Source organism: Rousettus aegyptiacus, unplaced genomic scaffold (assembly GCF_014176215.1).
Source record: "Rousettus aegyptiacus isolate mRouAeg1 unplaced genomic scaffold, mRouAeg1.p scaffold_m13_p_1, whole genome shotgun sequence".
NCBI lineage: Eukaryota > Metazoa > Chordata > Mammalia > Chiroptera > Pteropodidae > Rousettus > Rousettus aegyptiacus.
In genome coordinates, this window is record NW_023416284.1 from 88,783,450 (window position 1) to 88,798,049 (window position 14,600).

The 14,600-nt window shown below is 46.2% G+C and overlaps 1 protein-coding gene across 1 annotated transcript; it reads right to left on the bottom strand.

The window, feature by feature from the left end:
• Positions 1-13,475: 13,475 nt before the first annotated feature.
• On the bottom strand, positions 13,476-14,469 carry PSORS1C2 (psoriasis susceptibility 1 candidate 2). The gene is made up of 2 exons (XM_016136847.1): positions 14,418-14,469; positions 13,476-13,828 (listed from the first exon to the last, which is right to left on the bottom strand). Exons 1-2 carry the CDS (start codon positions 14,467-14,469, stop codon positions 13,476-13,478), a joined length of 405 nt encoding a protein of 134 aa, XP_015992333.1.
• Between the last annotated feature and the right edge of the window lie 131 nt (positions 14,470-14,600).

A 14,600-nucleotide genomic window follows, 5' to 3' on the forward strand; every position in this document is an offset into this window, starting at 1 on the left:
CCAGGATAGAGGGGAAACAGGGGACTGCCCAGGGAACCAAGGGCTCTGAATGGGGGAAAAGTACCGCCAGAAAGGAGCTGAGGAGGAGAGAACTGCCACTTCCTGATTGCCCACTGCAGCCCAGATAGCACCCAGGTTCTCCACAGGTGTTCTGCTCTGTGGTTTAACCCTTATGACCCTACAGGGTACGTGTTTTTCTTCCCTATTTCGTAGATGAGAAAACTTGAGTTTAAATTATTTGTTCAAACAAACTGATAACAAGCAAAAGAGTTTGGAAGGGACTCAAACCCGAGCCTGTTGGACTCCAGGGCCCACACAGGTTCCACTCCTCTTCACAGCTGACAGACACCACATCATAATTAATGGCAGTGGTCCACGGACAGACGTTAAAGGTTTTTCGAACCCTGTAAAAATGTGTGCAAAATTCCTTATGTGTCATCAGAGTCTTGAAAGTTAAGAAATCCTAAGTGAGAAAGTCAACAGTACATGCTGTCCCTCCCACTCAAGCTTTTCTCCTCTGTGTTTCATTCTTGGGCCTAAAAATCAAGACAGAAATTCTAGAAATTTCATAAATTCCATACAAGAGTCCTTGGTAGACCTAAGATGTAGGCTTAAGAGAGAAAAAAAGGAATGACAAAAGTAGGAAGAGAAAAAGTCTGAAAGAGGAGCTTATTTGTGGTGGGGAGAGGTGGAGAAGCCACCAAAGCCACTCTGGGCTCCAGGACCTGTGGGCTCCTCCTTCCTGTGCACCTCTCTCTGCTCTGTGCAGATAAATGCATTTTTCTCTCCTTCTTTCTCCATCACACTACCTGTGGTGGACTCATCTCTCCTACAATCACTGTTCCCTCGAAGCTGATGCTCCTGACCCACTCCCTGGAGGGGTCTGCCTTCTGAGCTATTTTTCCTATAGAGGGGATGGGTGGCCTAAGTCATCTGCACTCTCCACCTCGTCCTTCTTGTGGCCAAGAACACAGATGGAGAGGACGAGTTTGTATGCTGGGTGGACCCTCTTTAGCCCAGGCGTGGGCTAAACTCATGTAAATGGGCTACACTCACCCATTTTAGTCTCTCCCTCTCTACCTGCTTCTATGATTTCTTCCTTATGAAAATGATCAAAGGCAGAATCCACTCCCCTTCCGGCCTGACTCTTTTGCCCTCTCTTCTCAAATAGACTCTGTAGCACATTATCGACAGAGCCCCCACATGGCCTCAAAATGTGACAGAAACCATTGGTCCTGAACTGGGGTGGGAGGAGAGGGGGGTCCATGTTAGTGGACACAATGTATGGCCGTTGACTGAATTCCAAGTGCTTAGTCACAGGAGGCACTTGGTAGTTTTTTGGAACAAAAGAATGAATGAATGTGTCCAGGCCACCCTTCCCCTGTCTGCGTTATTTTTGAGCACATCTTCCTCTCTGGTTTCCATGCCCTCTGTTCCTCCCAACCTCACCTACTGCATGCAAAGCCCACTGTAAGTGTCAGGTGGGATACACTGATGGCCAAGGCCTGGCCTCCAGGAGCTCTCAGTCTAGCTGGGTGGGGCGACAGGCAGATGAACTTGGCTCTGACACAGAGCCACTTGCCCGTGCTCTCTTGTGGGTCTGTCTATCCTGCCCTCATTGCTCATGGGTGACTGTCTCCCCTGAGCCACTCTCCTCTCCATGGGATGGTCTTTTTTCTCTGAGGGATGCAGCCCACTTCCATTAACAAGCAGTTAATGGGGGAATTTTTCCCCCAGTGCTGGGGGTGGGTTTGGCAGTGCTATTTACTTTAAGGACCTTGGGAGATACTGTTAGGGAATCTCACCCCAGCATAATGTGTTACCCTTAGCTGAGCATCACTACTCTGGAAAGCAATTCATATCCCGTCCCCCTCCCTCAAAAAATATTTGGTGGTGCGATCTGTACTCAGCTCTACCCTTCCTTCTTCTCCACTCGGCTCCCTGGTCCATCGATCTCTCCTCTAGGACTGACCTCCTGGAACTTGGACTGGTTAGCCTCCATTTTCACTCTTCCTATGTCTGGTCTTCACCCTCTTAGTAGCCCCACTGGCACCCTCCAACAGGCCTGGGGTACAGCAGATGGGACTTGGGAGTAAGAACTGGGATCAGAACCAGGGGCATCTTCAGGCAGTAAATACTAAAGAGAAAGAATTTGAGAGGTGGGGCCTCTGCCCACCAGGCTATTTGCTCCTCTATTCTCCCTTGTAAGCAACAAGGAGTCAGCTGAGTGACAGTCATGCTCCCTGGGCCTAAGACTGTATTGCTCTGTTTAAGTTGCATCTGATTTGGCCATCAGCCCTCTTGTCTTGTGAGGAGGTGAATATAGAAGCCATGATTAGCTCTCAGAGTAACAATAATATTTTTCCTCTTCCCTGTTCTGTGGACGGAGTCCCAGGGAAACCAGCGCTCATTGTCTGCTCATTATGCTCAATTATTAGTCATTCTTTCCATGGGGCTATTAATGCTTTTTATTGTTATTGGTCACCCAGAATTAGGGACCTGGCTTCCTCCCTGATCCAGAGGATGAGGACTGAGCAGGAGAGGGAGAGAGGGAGGCCAGACACAGTCTGGATGTTCTTTCAAGGGAGGCTGGAAGGACCTGTACCAGGAGGGCCTCCTCAGCCAGGTGTAGCCCTCAAAACTTCTGGGGAGGGGATTACCATGAGCTCATCTTCTTTCTTTCTGGCCTGTCTGAACCCTCTGGCTGAGCTTCTCACTGACAGGGACCTTCTTTTCCCCAATGTGTCTTTGACACAGAGGTGACCAGAAAACACAGAATCCTATTGGAGAGGCTGGCATCCCACAGGACTGGACCCCAGGACTGGAACCTGAGAGTGAAACTGACTATCAGTGTGTCACAAGCAGCTCATCACAAACATCTGTACTTGTGGGACTTATCTTACTTGAGTCTCTCAATAACCCTGGGAGACAAAAATTATTATCTGTCCTTTGCAATTGCAGACACCACTTCAGAGGATTAGGACAATGTCTACTCCCAGTGTGGGGCTTTGCCTGGAATCCTGATGCCCTCTTCTATACCCTGTACCAAGATAGTTTCCTCTTCACCCTGGATATTCCCAGGGCCTGGCTTACTCCCTTATTTTATTCGGTTCTTGTTGCCTGTCATCACAGAGTGACTTTCCTATTTAAAATTGCAAACCCCCCGCCCCCCCCCATGGACCATCACTCTCTATTTCCTCTTCCTGACTTATTTTTCTTCATAGCAATCATCAGGACATGGCATCATATTGCATACATCCCGTATGCATCTTTTTGTCATCACTTCCCCAACTAGGAGGTAAGCCCCATGAGGGTGTGCCCTCCTCTCTGTGACTCAGTGTTGTATCCACAGCCCTAGAGTATGGCGTGGCTCATAGAAGGAACGCAATAATCAACGAGAGAAAGAATGAATAACCAATGCGTGGACCATTTGGTCAAGCAGCCTGTGCTTAAATTTTCCTGAGCGCCCTGGAGCTTGCCTCACTTCTCCTCCAGTGCCTGACTCACCTTAGAGGGGTCACCTTGGCGACTAAAGAGCATTGGTAGAGCCTGAAGGAGCATGTTAAGAGGCAGAGAGCAAGGAGAGACACCCTAAGGAGTCCCTTAGGCCGCCCTCTGGTGGTAGAGCATGGAACATATGAGAAACTTAGGCTCTCAGCATTGTGTGCGAATTTAGAGATGATTTAAAGAAATCCCCTAAAGTCACATCCCACTGTTATATAGAAAAAAAGATAGCAGAGTAGGTACAAGACTTGGATCACAGTTTGATGCTCTCATCATTATTATGCTGTCTTGTCTGCTCCCATCATAGGAGTTGAGATTACACTGCAAAAGGGAGAGAGAGCTAAGGAGTGATATACTTAACAATATTAGGAAGAAGAAAACTTAGGAGGTGGATTTGGTTTAATTCAACAAGTTTTCTGAGCCAGTGCCAGGCACCTGGTAGACATTTAAAGATTAGAGGGAAGAAATTTAAAGTAAGAGAGATTAGGTTTATAGCAAAGTAAGTCTTTTGTCAAATGAATTTGCAATATGCAATTGGCAGAAGAGTTAGGACCTCCCTCCTTGGCTCCTACCTCTGGGTGTGTCCCTCACTAATTCAACTTTTATCACATTTTATTGCCATGATTTACATGTTTGTTTCCTCCCTAGACACAGAGCTCCTTGAGGGCAGGGAGGACTGAAACTGCCACCTGGGACTGTCACCTTTGCCTAGCACCCCACACGGTAGATGCTTAATAAATGACTGTCATAGAAGCAAATAGATGGACACGGGAGTGGTTTGGTGTTTCCCTGCCCGGAGATCTTAAAACAGCAGACAATCATCACTTCTGTCTAGTCCAAAAACATTGTTCACTGCCCAGAGACTGACAGCTGTGCCTGATGCTTTCTCAAGGTAATGTTACTGTGGACTTAAAAGAGTCCACTTGCCTGCATGGACCCAAGCCAAAATAAGATACAAGCAGGAGTCTGCATCAGAGAAAGTAAAGGTTTATTTGAGAAGTTGGTGCCAAACCTGGAGACACAGGTGAGCTATTGCTCTCAAAAACCTAGCTTCCTGATTATATAAAGAAAAAAATTCAGATTATATAAGAAAAAATCATTAATCGTGATTACTATGGAAATTGGGGCTAGGGGCTCTACTGACTGGTCAGGGCTAAGGCAGGAAGCAGTTGATCATGACTTCAGGTCCTGATGTCAGTCATGGCATTTCTGTCCAGTTTCCAGGGAATGCAGTCTGTGTGGCCATTCCACTTTCATGAGTCCGGAGCTAAAGCATAACTGAGGACAAGGGGTTATCTTCGTTTGACTGAGACCTTTTTCTAGTTTGAGGTTTTGTTATGGTATCTTGGTCATGATTGATAGAGCTGAAGCTTTATTCTTAAGTGAGTTTGATGCTGACCAGAACCTGATGTCCCAAGGGCTTAATGATTAAAAGGAGTGGACATACAGTATATGTACAAGGATCTGGTAGAAAGAATGCAGATGAATTATAGTTTTATAAGGCTAAACAAAGATAGCTTGGAGTAAAGCAAAATGCATGCTAAAGAAGTAAAGTTATTGTGGGGTTATGGTAACTCTTCTTCCATAATTATGTTACACCATGATACTCATTCAAGTTTCTTTTCTTTCATTGGCTAAGCGTTTGACTACCTGATGTATCCAAGGTACTGAGTTATTGTTCTCTAAATCTGTGATCTTCTTCTATTATTCAATTCTATGACTCCATGTTGACATAAGTTACAACTGTGTCCCCACTGCATTCACTCCTCAGTGAGGTCAGCCAAGGCAGATGGGGAAGAATCAGCATTGTCTAATCTGAATGGATAAGTTGGCACAATGGGTTCCCCTGTGTTAATACTCCATACCACCAAGTCCCACTCAGTCTCCTCCTCAGCACGTCTGGGTGCCAATCTCAAATCAGCTCATGCCTCCCCCTTCTCTTTCCTACTCACTCACCTGCTGTGTCAAACTGGGAAGAATTTGTTTGGGGCCAAGCAGTTCATCACCCAGTCTTGACTTTGGTACTTGTGTTGTCTTGGACAGGTGGTCACCTCTCTCAGCAGTAGTTTCCTCATCTGTGAAATGGGGCTAGTAATTTACTCTACTGAAAAGCTTCTGGGGCAGGCATAGGGAGAGAAGTAAGGCATACAAAGATATATAAGGCTCAGTCCTGCCCTCAAGAAGCTCATACTTACAAGGAGAAAGACACAGAAACCAAGATAACACTGTGGAAATTAAGCATCACAGTAAGAACCCTCAATCCTTTCCCAGGCCACATAAGAGACTCAGTTCCTTTAAGAATTTTTTTTTCTCTTTCTATTCCCAATGAACTCCATGTCACTGGCTTAGGAGGTTGCAGTGGGTCATTTCGAAGGGTCTAGACTTCCTTTTCAACTTTGTGGACAAAAAAAGGAGTACTGTAAAAATCATAAATTCCTAAGTGGGCAGGTCATGCCCCAGGCCTATAACTTCTTTAGTGACAGGTTTTTAAGCAAGCCCTTGTACATCTAGGTAAGCACACTATTGAAATGCCTGAAATAATACCGCTTGAAGGTGAAACTACCCTTAAGAAAACATAATCTTAACTAGTCTCTAATCCAATACTCCCTTGCTTTCTCCCATCTTCATGTAATCGTCCTTACTGTTAGGTCCAAGAGGGTTAGTGTAGAAACCTAACTTCTCCCTTATCATTGTGTAGAAACTGGACCTTGCATCCGGCTTGGCAATGCTATATGCTCACCTCCCACTTCTGTGGGCTCTCCTTCCTTCCTGGCCAATTTACTCACCCAAAATATTTCCACCAAAAGGCCCGCCTCAAGCCCCATATAAATTTCAGGTATCCTCACAGTCGATGCTCAGCCAGTTTGTCACTCTACCACAATAAACCTTGCTCAACCCCTTTGGCCTTGTGCATTCCTCCTTTGGTGAACCTAACATCTGGTGCTGAAACCCAGAAGGGTTTGATGCAGGTTCAGTGGCCACTCCTCTGAGTCCTGAGGTTATTGGTTTGTAACTAGGAGAGCAATGGGCTGCGGCAGCTCACCTAGGCTAACCTCTGGATCCTCCCTCTTCCTTAAACTCTAATGTGTTTAACCCCAACCTCACAAATCCTCCCCAAACCCAGCCAGGGAGGATGCTGATCACCAATGAAAAGGTGAAGCTCCCAGTCCACATAGGTTACTTAATTTTTTGGTGGGTGGTTATCCACCTCTTCTCCGGTCTTCCATCTCTCTCGTTCTCTGACAAATCCTAGCACTAGGTCAGAAGACTCCTCTGCCTCCTGGCCCTGGGTCTTTCTGAACTGGGGATGCCTGGTCAGAAAGGACCCCTCTGCTCTATTGGACAGACTCTTTGTCAGTGGGGACTCCCATACAAAGAACCTCGCCCTCTGTTGTAGTTTGCCACTTGCCCTCTTCTGTCACTGCAATGGAAGGTGGTCTGAAGTTCCCTATGTCCTAGCCTTCTTTACTCTCTGTTCCAGACCCTCTCTGTAAATCCTGCTCTACTTATCAGATTTTACTCCTTCGCTCCAAACAGTCTACTTGACTTAACTCTGAAACTGATATAACTTCTTTTGATCCCACTGACCACAGACACTGGAAAGTCAATTGTAACCTACCCCTCAAGGGAAGGTCACATCTCTTCCTTCCAAAAAGTCGAAACAATTGGACCTCAGCCTGCCCAGCCTTCTAGCCTCACCACTGAAGACCAAGGTGGCCCCCCATGCCTTTCATTCCTTCAGAGCCTGGGGTAGCTCTGCTAGTAGCAAGTAAACCAATCTCCTTTCTTATTTATATGGGGGCCACTTATTCTGCCTTACCTGAATTTACAGGTCCTACCCGCCCCTCTCAAGTATCTATTGTGGGGGTTGATGGTCTAATCTCCAAGCCTTTAGCCACACCTTCCTTAAATTGTGTTTTACACTGGAACACCTTTCAGTCACTCGTTCCTAGTATATCTTCTACCAATCACCCACTTCCTCTTCTGCTTCCCTGCAGAGCTCTCACCACTCATCTTGAGCATTCTCTCAGTCTCACCCATTCTCTCCTCAATACATCTAACCCTACATTAGCCAAGGACTGTTGGCTCTGCCTTTCCCTCTCTTCCTCAGCATATTCTGCCTTCTCTATTCCCCTCACCAAGTGGGACCACATACAAATGACCTTTTCATATCGAAAAGAAAAGGGCTCCGTTTTCCTTGAAAGGGCAGATACTCTCCTTGGAAGTTACTCCACTGCACAGGCTAATCAAGCTTTTACTCTCCTCCACACCTATACCCAATCCTTTGCAGAGGTGGCACATCCCTCCATACCAATAATAGGACCCACTACCCTTCATAACTCCTTTGATTTCCAAGACTCCCCTTTGTTTCACAAGAACTGGTAGCAACATATCTGCAGGACACCTACCCTCCAGTCTATACAATCAGACGGTCACGATCCGACTACCCAATGGACACTGGCCTCAATGGATAAACTACCAAGTCTCTCCAGAGGCTAATGGCCTCTTTCTATAACCCATCCACTTCATAGGTTACCTACAGTCCTTGCAACCTCTTAAGACTATTCCATGACCCCCCACCCCTTCTTTCCTTGGATTACGACTATCTCTGCAGTTGCCCAACACTTTCATTGCAGACCTACTAATCACTCTCCTCATCCATCCCCCTTGATTGGAGTTGCTATAGTTATAACATTATGGCCTGGAGTTCCAAGCCTCAGAAAGGATGCACTGGAAAAATCTATCCTCTTACTCATTTGTTCTCCATCTATGTTTCCACTTATACACTTGACAAAAGGGTCTTCTTTTTATGCAGAACTAGCACTCATCTCTGCCTTCCCACCAACTGGACTGGAACTTGTAATCTAGTCTATCTCTCCCTAATAACCAGTCCTTACCAATTTCCCTCACACACTATATAAAACATAAAAGGGCTATTTAAGTCATCCCACCATTGGTTACACTGGGGGTCACTACCAGACTAGGCACAGGCATAGAGGGACTTGCTACTGCTCGATCCTATTTTGAAATATTGTCCAATGATCTCCAAGAAAGCCTAGAGGATATTGCAAAAAGTATAGTTCAATTACAGGATCAAGTTGACTCCCTAGCAGCCATCACCTTACAAAACAGATGAGGGCTAGGTTTATTGACAGCTGAAAAAGGAGGTCTCTGCCTCTTTCTAGAAGAAGAACGTTGTTTTTACGTTAACCATCACAAGTAAGAGATGCCGCTAAAAAGCTAAAGGACAAAGCCAATAAGTTAAGAGCGCCAAGCAAATTCTTGGGACACTTGGCTAAAAACCAACTGCGTTTCCTGGCTCTTACCCTTCATAGGGCCTCTAGCCTTCATTTTTCTCATTTGGCCTTTGGGCCTTGCATACTGCGCCAGATTTCTTCCCTCCTCCAGGATCATTTTCACGTGTTTACCAACCAATCTGTAGCAGAAATCATGCTACTTCACTCCCTGCCACACCATCAAGCCCTCGAGCCAGCCAGCTGAACCTGCCAGTCAACACCACACTCCAGTCAGCTATCTACTAACAAACTCCTTTCCAACAGATACTGCCACCCCTATTCAGCAGGAAGCAGCTACAGAAGACTGAGTTGCTATCTCTATTCCATAAAACAAAAAGGCTGAAATGTTAGGTCCAGGAGGGCCCTATCCCTACCCCTGTAGTGCGGAACCAGACTTCTCCCTTATCCTTGTGTAGGAACCGGACCTTGCATCCAGGTTGGCAATGCTACATGCTCAACTCCCGCTTCACTGGAATCTCCTCCCCTCCCTGCCAACTTACCTGCTCAAAATATTCCCACCAAAAGGCCCACCTCAAAGTCCCATATTAGTTTCGGGTCTCCTCACATTTGAAGTTGATGCCATCTTCGGCTCAGCCCGGCTGTCACTCTGCTACAATAAACCTTGCTTAACCCCTTTGGCTTTGTGCGTACCTCCTTCAGCAAACCTAACACTTACATTCCCTCCTTAGTTTCAAATGCATAAAAGAAACTGCAAACTGTTATTCTCAGGAGCATTCAAGATCTTGTTCCTGGCATATGTCATATTCGTCTCAAATGAACTCATAAAAATTTACATTTCTTATGCCGACACTTTCTATCCCACACCTCCCTGCCACAGTATACACAGCTGCTTATGTGTTTCTCCCCACTGCTGGGCACAGTTCTACCAGAGGAGAAAGACTTTCAGATATTTGCTCCTGAGCCTGGTACCCATACCTCCCCTAATTTCCCCCCAACCTTACCTGTCCAACAATATCTCCATCTTCTCCAGGTTATAAACCCTTCACTCTAACCAGTTCAGTCTACTCTCTGCTGCCCAAACTCACCATTCATTAATAAACTCAGCCGTTCTTCACATACATGACTTAATTTTCTGTGTCAACTTGACTGGGCTAAGAGATACCCAGAGAGCTGGTAAAACATTGTTTCTGGGTGTATCTGTAAGAGTGTTTCTGTAAGAGATTAGCACTTGAATTGGTAGACTGAGTAAAGAAGATCCACCCTCACCAATGCTGATGAGGGGTTGAATAGAACAGGATGATGGAGGAAGAACAAATTTTCCCCCTGAGCTGGGACATCCATGTTCTACCCTTGGACTTCAGCACTTCTGGCCTTTCCACATGGACTGGAACCTATATCATTTGCTCCCTTGGTTCTCAGGCCTTCAGACTCAGACTGAATTACCGCACTGGCTTTTTTGGGTCTTCAGCTTGCAGACAGCAGACAGCAGACTGGGAGACTTCTCAGGCTCCATAATCTTAAGAGCCAATTCCTATAACAAATCTCCTTTATTATATTTCACTAGTTCTGTTTCTCTGGAGAACCGTGAGTAACACAACTTATTACGTGTCTAAGAAGGCCCGGGCACTGTATTTTCTGTCAGGGTTGCACAGATGAATAAAGAGATGGGAAAATGCAGTGGTTAAAATTAGAGACATTGACATAGGACAGACCCGAGTTCAAATTCTTGCATGACCTTGCATGACTATACCTCTCTTGGCCTCTGTTTCTTCTACAAAATGGTGATAGCTATTGTGCAAATTAAGTGAGAACTTAACCTGTAGAAAATTTGACAACAGGGACCATACCACACATGCTTAGTAAAAAGTAGCTGCAATAGTTTGTAGTGAACTATACTCTGTGTCTTATTGTAGCAAATTATATTTTGTCTTAGACTGGATTCACCAGAAGACGATTCTGGGACAAAGATTCAAGTAAAAGGGATTATTGAAAAGTTAGGAAGGTCTGGCAGAGGTAGACCTAAAAGGGAAGGAGGCCAAGTAAAGTCTCATAGGGGGCAACCTGGGCTCAGAGAACTAAGGTATCGATACCCCCATATTTGTCAGACCATTTAGGGTTGGGTTGGGGGTGAGGGCTTGCGGGGGCATGTAGGAGAGATACATATCCAGGTGCTTCCAGTACTCCCTGCACCTGGTAAAGTGCCAGCAGCCGGCAGAGGTGAGCTGCGGGGAGTGACGGTACATGGGACTCAATAAGCACTAAAACGGTGGAGTCCAAGAAGAAATATGCAGAACAGTCCCTGCCCCAAAGAGGCCGAGGCCTAGGAGGGAAGGACATCCGGGAATGAATCAGTTCCACGCACAGCTGCACCTGGAACGTCGCGGCTGCGCGGGGCAGGGATGGGGAGGGGCGCGTGGACAGGCGTCGCTGAAGAGAAATACGACTGGTTGGGGAAAGGAAGGTCATTCCAGGCAGGTGGAAACAGCACACACTGAGCGCAGAAGCCTGAGATAGCGGAGGCACACGAAGGCGGGGCTGGTCAGGAGGTGACTGAACATTCCCTCCCCCTGAAGCCTCTGTGCCTGAGAGCTGTCTTGTGAGGCCAGGTCCGCCTCTGCAGCATCCTGGCCGGTGCTCCAGCCGTGCGGGTTGCCCTTCCTGCAAAGTTCTCCTCCTGGAAGCCTTCCCTGACTATTAACAGCTCCCTTGACTCTCTTCGGAACTCATGGCGTTGATTGCAGAGGCTACTCTGGTGCTTCCTCTTGCAATCATATAGTTACATGCATCTTTACAATCTGTCACTGTTATTTAACGTTGCATGTAAATCCTGTCTCTGGGCTTAATCTTCAGCTTCCTGAAAGTGGGAACTGCATGATTTTATTTTTTACATTCTCCCACGGCACCAGGCATTGATGGACATATTAAGGGTATAAGATAATGAACGAATGAATGAATGAATGAATGGTGAACTGAGACCACGTTGGGGCCTATTCTCCTGTTCTAAGATTATTTCTAAACTCTAAACTTAGGGCTTTTTCCCCACAAACTGGTCACTTAGGTTTTGATAGAAGTTACCATGTAAACAAAATGAGACTTAGGAAGGAATTTTAAAGTTACAAACCTTCAACTTCTTTTATCCCTTCTTCAACCCCTACCCTGGCCAGCTAGTTGCTTGACATTAGGCCACAGGGATCTCTGGGCTCCTGCCTTTTGAACTTCCCTGCTCAAATACTACCTCAAAGACCGTTGAAAAACTATGTACCCCTCACACATTTTTAAGTCAACAGCAAACATTTTTAATCATAAGTATTGCAAAGGGTATACTCTCCAGGGAATTGTAATTACATATTGAATGTCACATCACTCTTTTAAATATAGCAAATGGAATATACCGTAGCACTTTCCCAACACCCTTTTAATAAGTGACCAAGCCCTTAAACCAGTTAGCAAATTGACTTTTTATTTCCTTTTTCCATTCCACTTACCCTAGTTTTATCTCAATAAAAAACTTCTTTCATTGTATCTCTTTTTTTTGTATTTTATTGTATTTTTGGTAAGTCTTTTATTGTATATCTCTGTGACAAAAATATGTACATAAATTTTATTTTCTGTCCCCGTAAGACTCTAAGTGTTCAAAAACAGTTATTCTTCAGTGGGTTTATAATTATAATCATTACAAGATACAATCGATCAAAACTTCAAATATTGACAATAATTAAAAAGAAAACTTTTGTTGAAAAGATCTCTCTCGATGAGATAGAAAGGGTTATTTCTATTTCCCATTGACTTTCGTTTGATGGCTCCTGTAAGAGCACCCTGGTCAGGGTTTGGGTGGGCAAGAAAGCTCACCTTCATCTGCCCAGTGGGAGAAGGGTGGCTTGTTGCTGGAGGTGGGCTTGGAGTAGGACACAGTTGTCAGGCAGACTCGTTTTAGGAAGAGGCACATATATTGATAGAAACTGGTCCCCTTAAAAGTTGGTCCTGCACACATGCCCCTGGGAACATTTCCATGTTTTGCCAGGGGTGTGTACACTATAAATTAATGACTTAACTTGGCTTCTCATTCTTCAAAATAGAGGTCCCAGAATGTGAGAAACGTGGGTCTGAACATCCTTGTAACTCTAACAGTTACATTTACAAACCCCTGTGGCTGAGCTCCACATCTTGATGCGTATGGGCAAGCCAGGAGCTCAATTACTTCCAGGTCTCTGTAGGTGTGTGGCTGTGAGGAAGACATCTGAATATTCAGAGATCTAATAATTGGCAAAGAAACAGCCTAACTTCAAAATTAGGAAAACATGGTTTTTATTTTTCCATTTCATGGAAGTACCATCACTGTCTTCTGATAATTCTTAGCCGTTAGCCACCAGGAGGCAGCAGAGAACACAGGGTGGCCAGCTGGGGCCTCAGGAGTGCAAGGTAGGGAAAAGAAGGTGGGAGCCATGTAGAGGGGAGAGGACTGGATAAGAGGTAGGGGTGTACACTTAGGCTGTCAGAGAAAAAAAAATATGGGGAAATGGGGGCTAAATATGTATCTCAGGAGGAAACAAAATATTCAGAGTGACACCTTCAGGGTTCAGAATACAATTGGGTGAATGAGGAAGGAAATTAAGAAGTTAGGCTAAATTGGAAATAATTCAAGAGGAATCAGAAGGTAGAGATGGGCTTGGGTGCACTCTGCCTGGAGACCCAGATGCCTCAGAGATACGGTTATCAGAGCTCTCCCTGGGGGGGATCTAGGTCAGGCTCCTCCTGAGGCCCATGGTCCACCTCGGGGGCAGGCGGCCAGGGGTTTTCTGGAGGCTGGGGTCCTGCTGGCCAGGGATCGTCAGGTAGGGGAGGTTGAGGGGGATCAGTTCTAGGAGGTTCAGGAGGCCAGACTCCAGATTCAGGCAGGTCTCTCCAGGGACGACTGGGGCCTGGAGGTGGAGGGTCCTCAAAGAGAGGGGGTGCCCCAGGCCAGGGTTCACCAGGGATTGGGGGACCCTGAGGCAATGTTGGGGAGCCCTCCCCATCTCTGGCATCTGTGGGTGGGGGAAAGGGGTGGTCTCCACTGCCTGAGATACCTATATAGAAGGAAGGAGAAAGGTAAAAGAGATGGTGAGGGCCAGATCCAGCCACTACCCAGCTACAGACCCACAGCCTGTCTGGGATCTGCCTGAGCTGATCCTACAAACAGACCTCAGAAGTAACTCTCAAAGAGCTCTCCACACATTACAAACTATGTAAATGACATAAAAACTGTCCTGAACGATTAACTTGACCTTTAAATTGACAGACCACCCCAAATAAGCTCTATCCAACCCCGGTTGGGACCCCCTGCCGGCATGGACCCTATGTTTGTCTGCAGCTCCCAAATGGTCTACTCCTTGGCCCCATGTGGCACCTGGCCCCCACCTCTACAATGACTTCCACTCTCAATGTAGATCTCAGCTCCGCACATCTGAATTACACAGTGAGCTACACCCCAATCAGCAAAACATTTATTCAGAGCTGCATACGCCTTCCTGAACTCTTTCCCTTTTGTGAATTCACAGAATCTCCTCCATCTCTGTGCATCCAATTCATCCCCTTCCTTCTTAGTGGTCACTCTCATTTCATCCTGACCATCCCCATTACCCAAAATTGTACTCCTGATCTCTATTCCCAGCTCACCTCTGGCATACAGGCAAAGGACCAGGACCCCCAGTAGCTTCCAGTTGAGCATAATGGCTGTCTCCTGGCCCCCAAAGTTAGGGGTGGCCTGAGTCTGGGTGCCTGGGAACCCCAAGAGGCTTTATAGGGGAGGAAGGAAAGGAGGAGGCCAACCTCTGGGGAGGGGCCAGCCCAGTGACACAA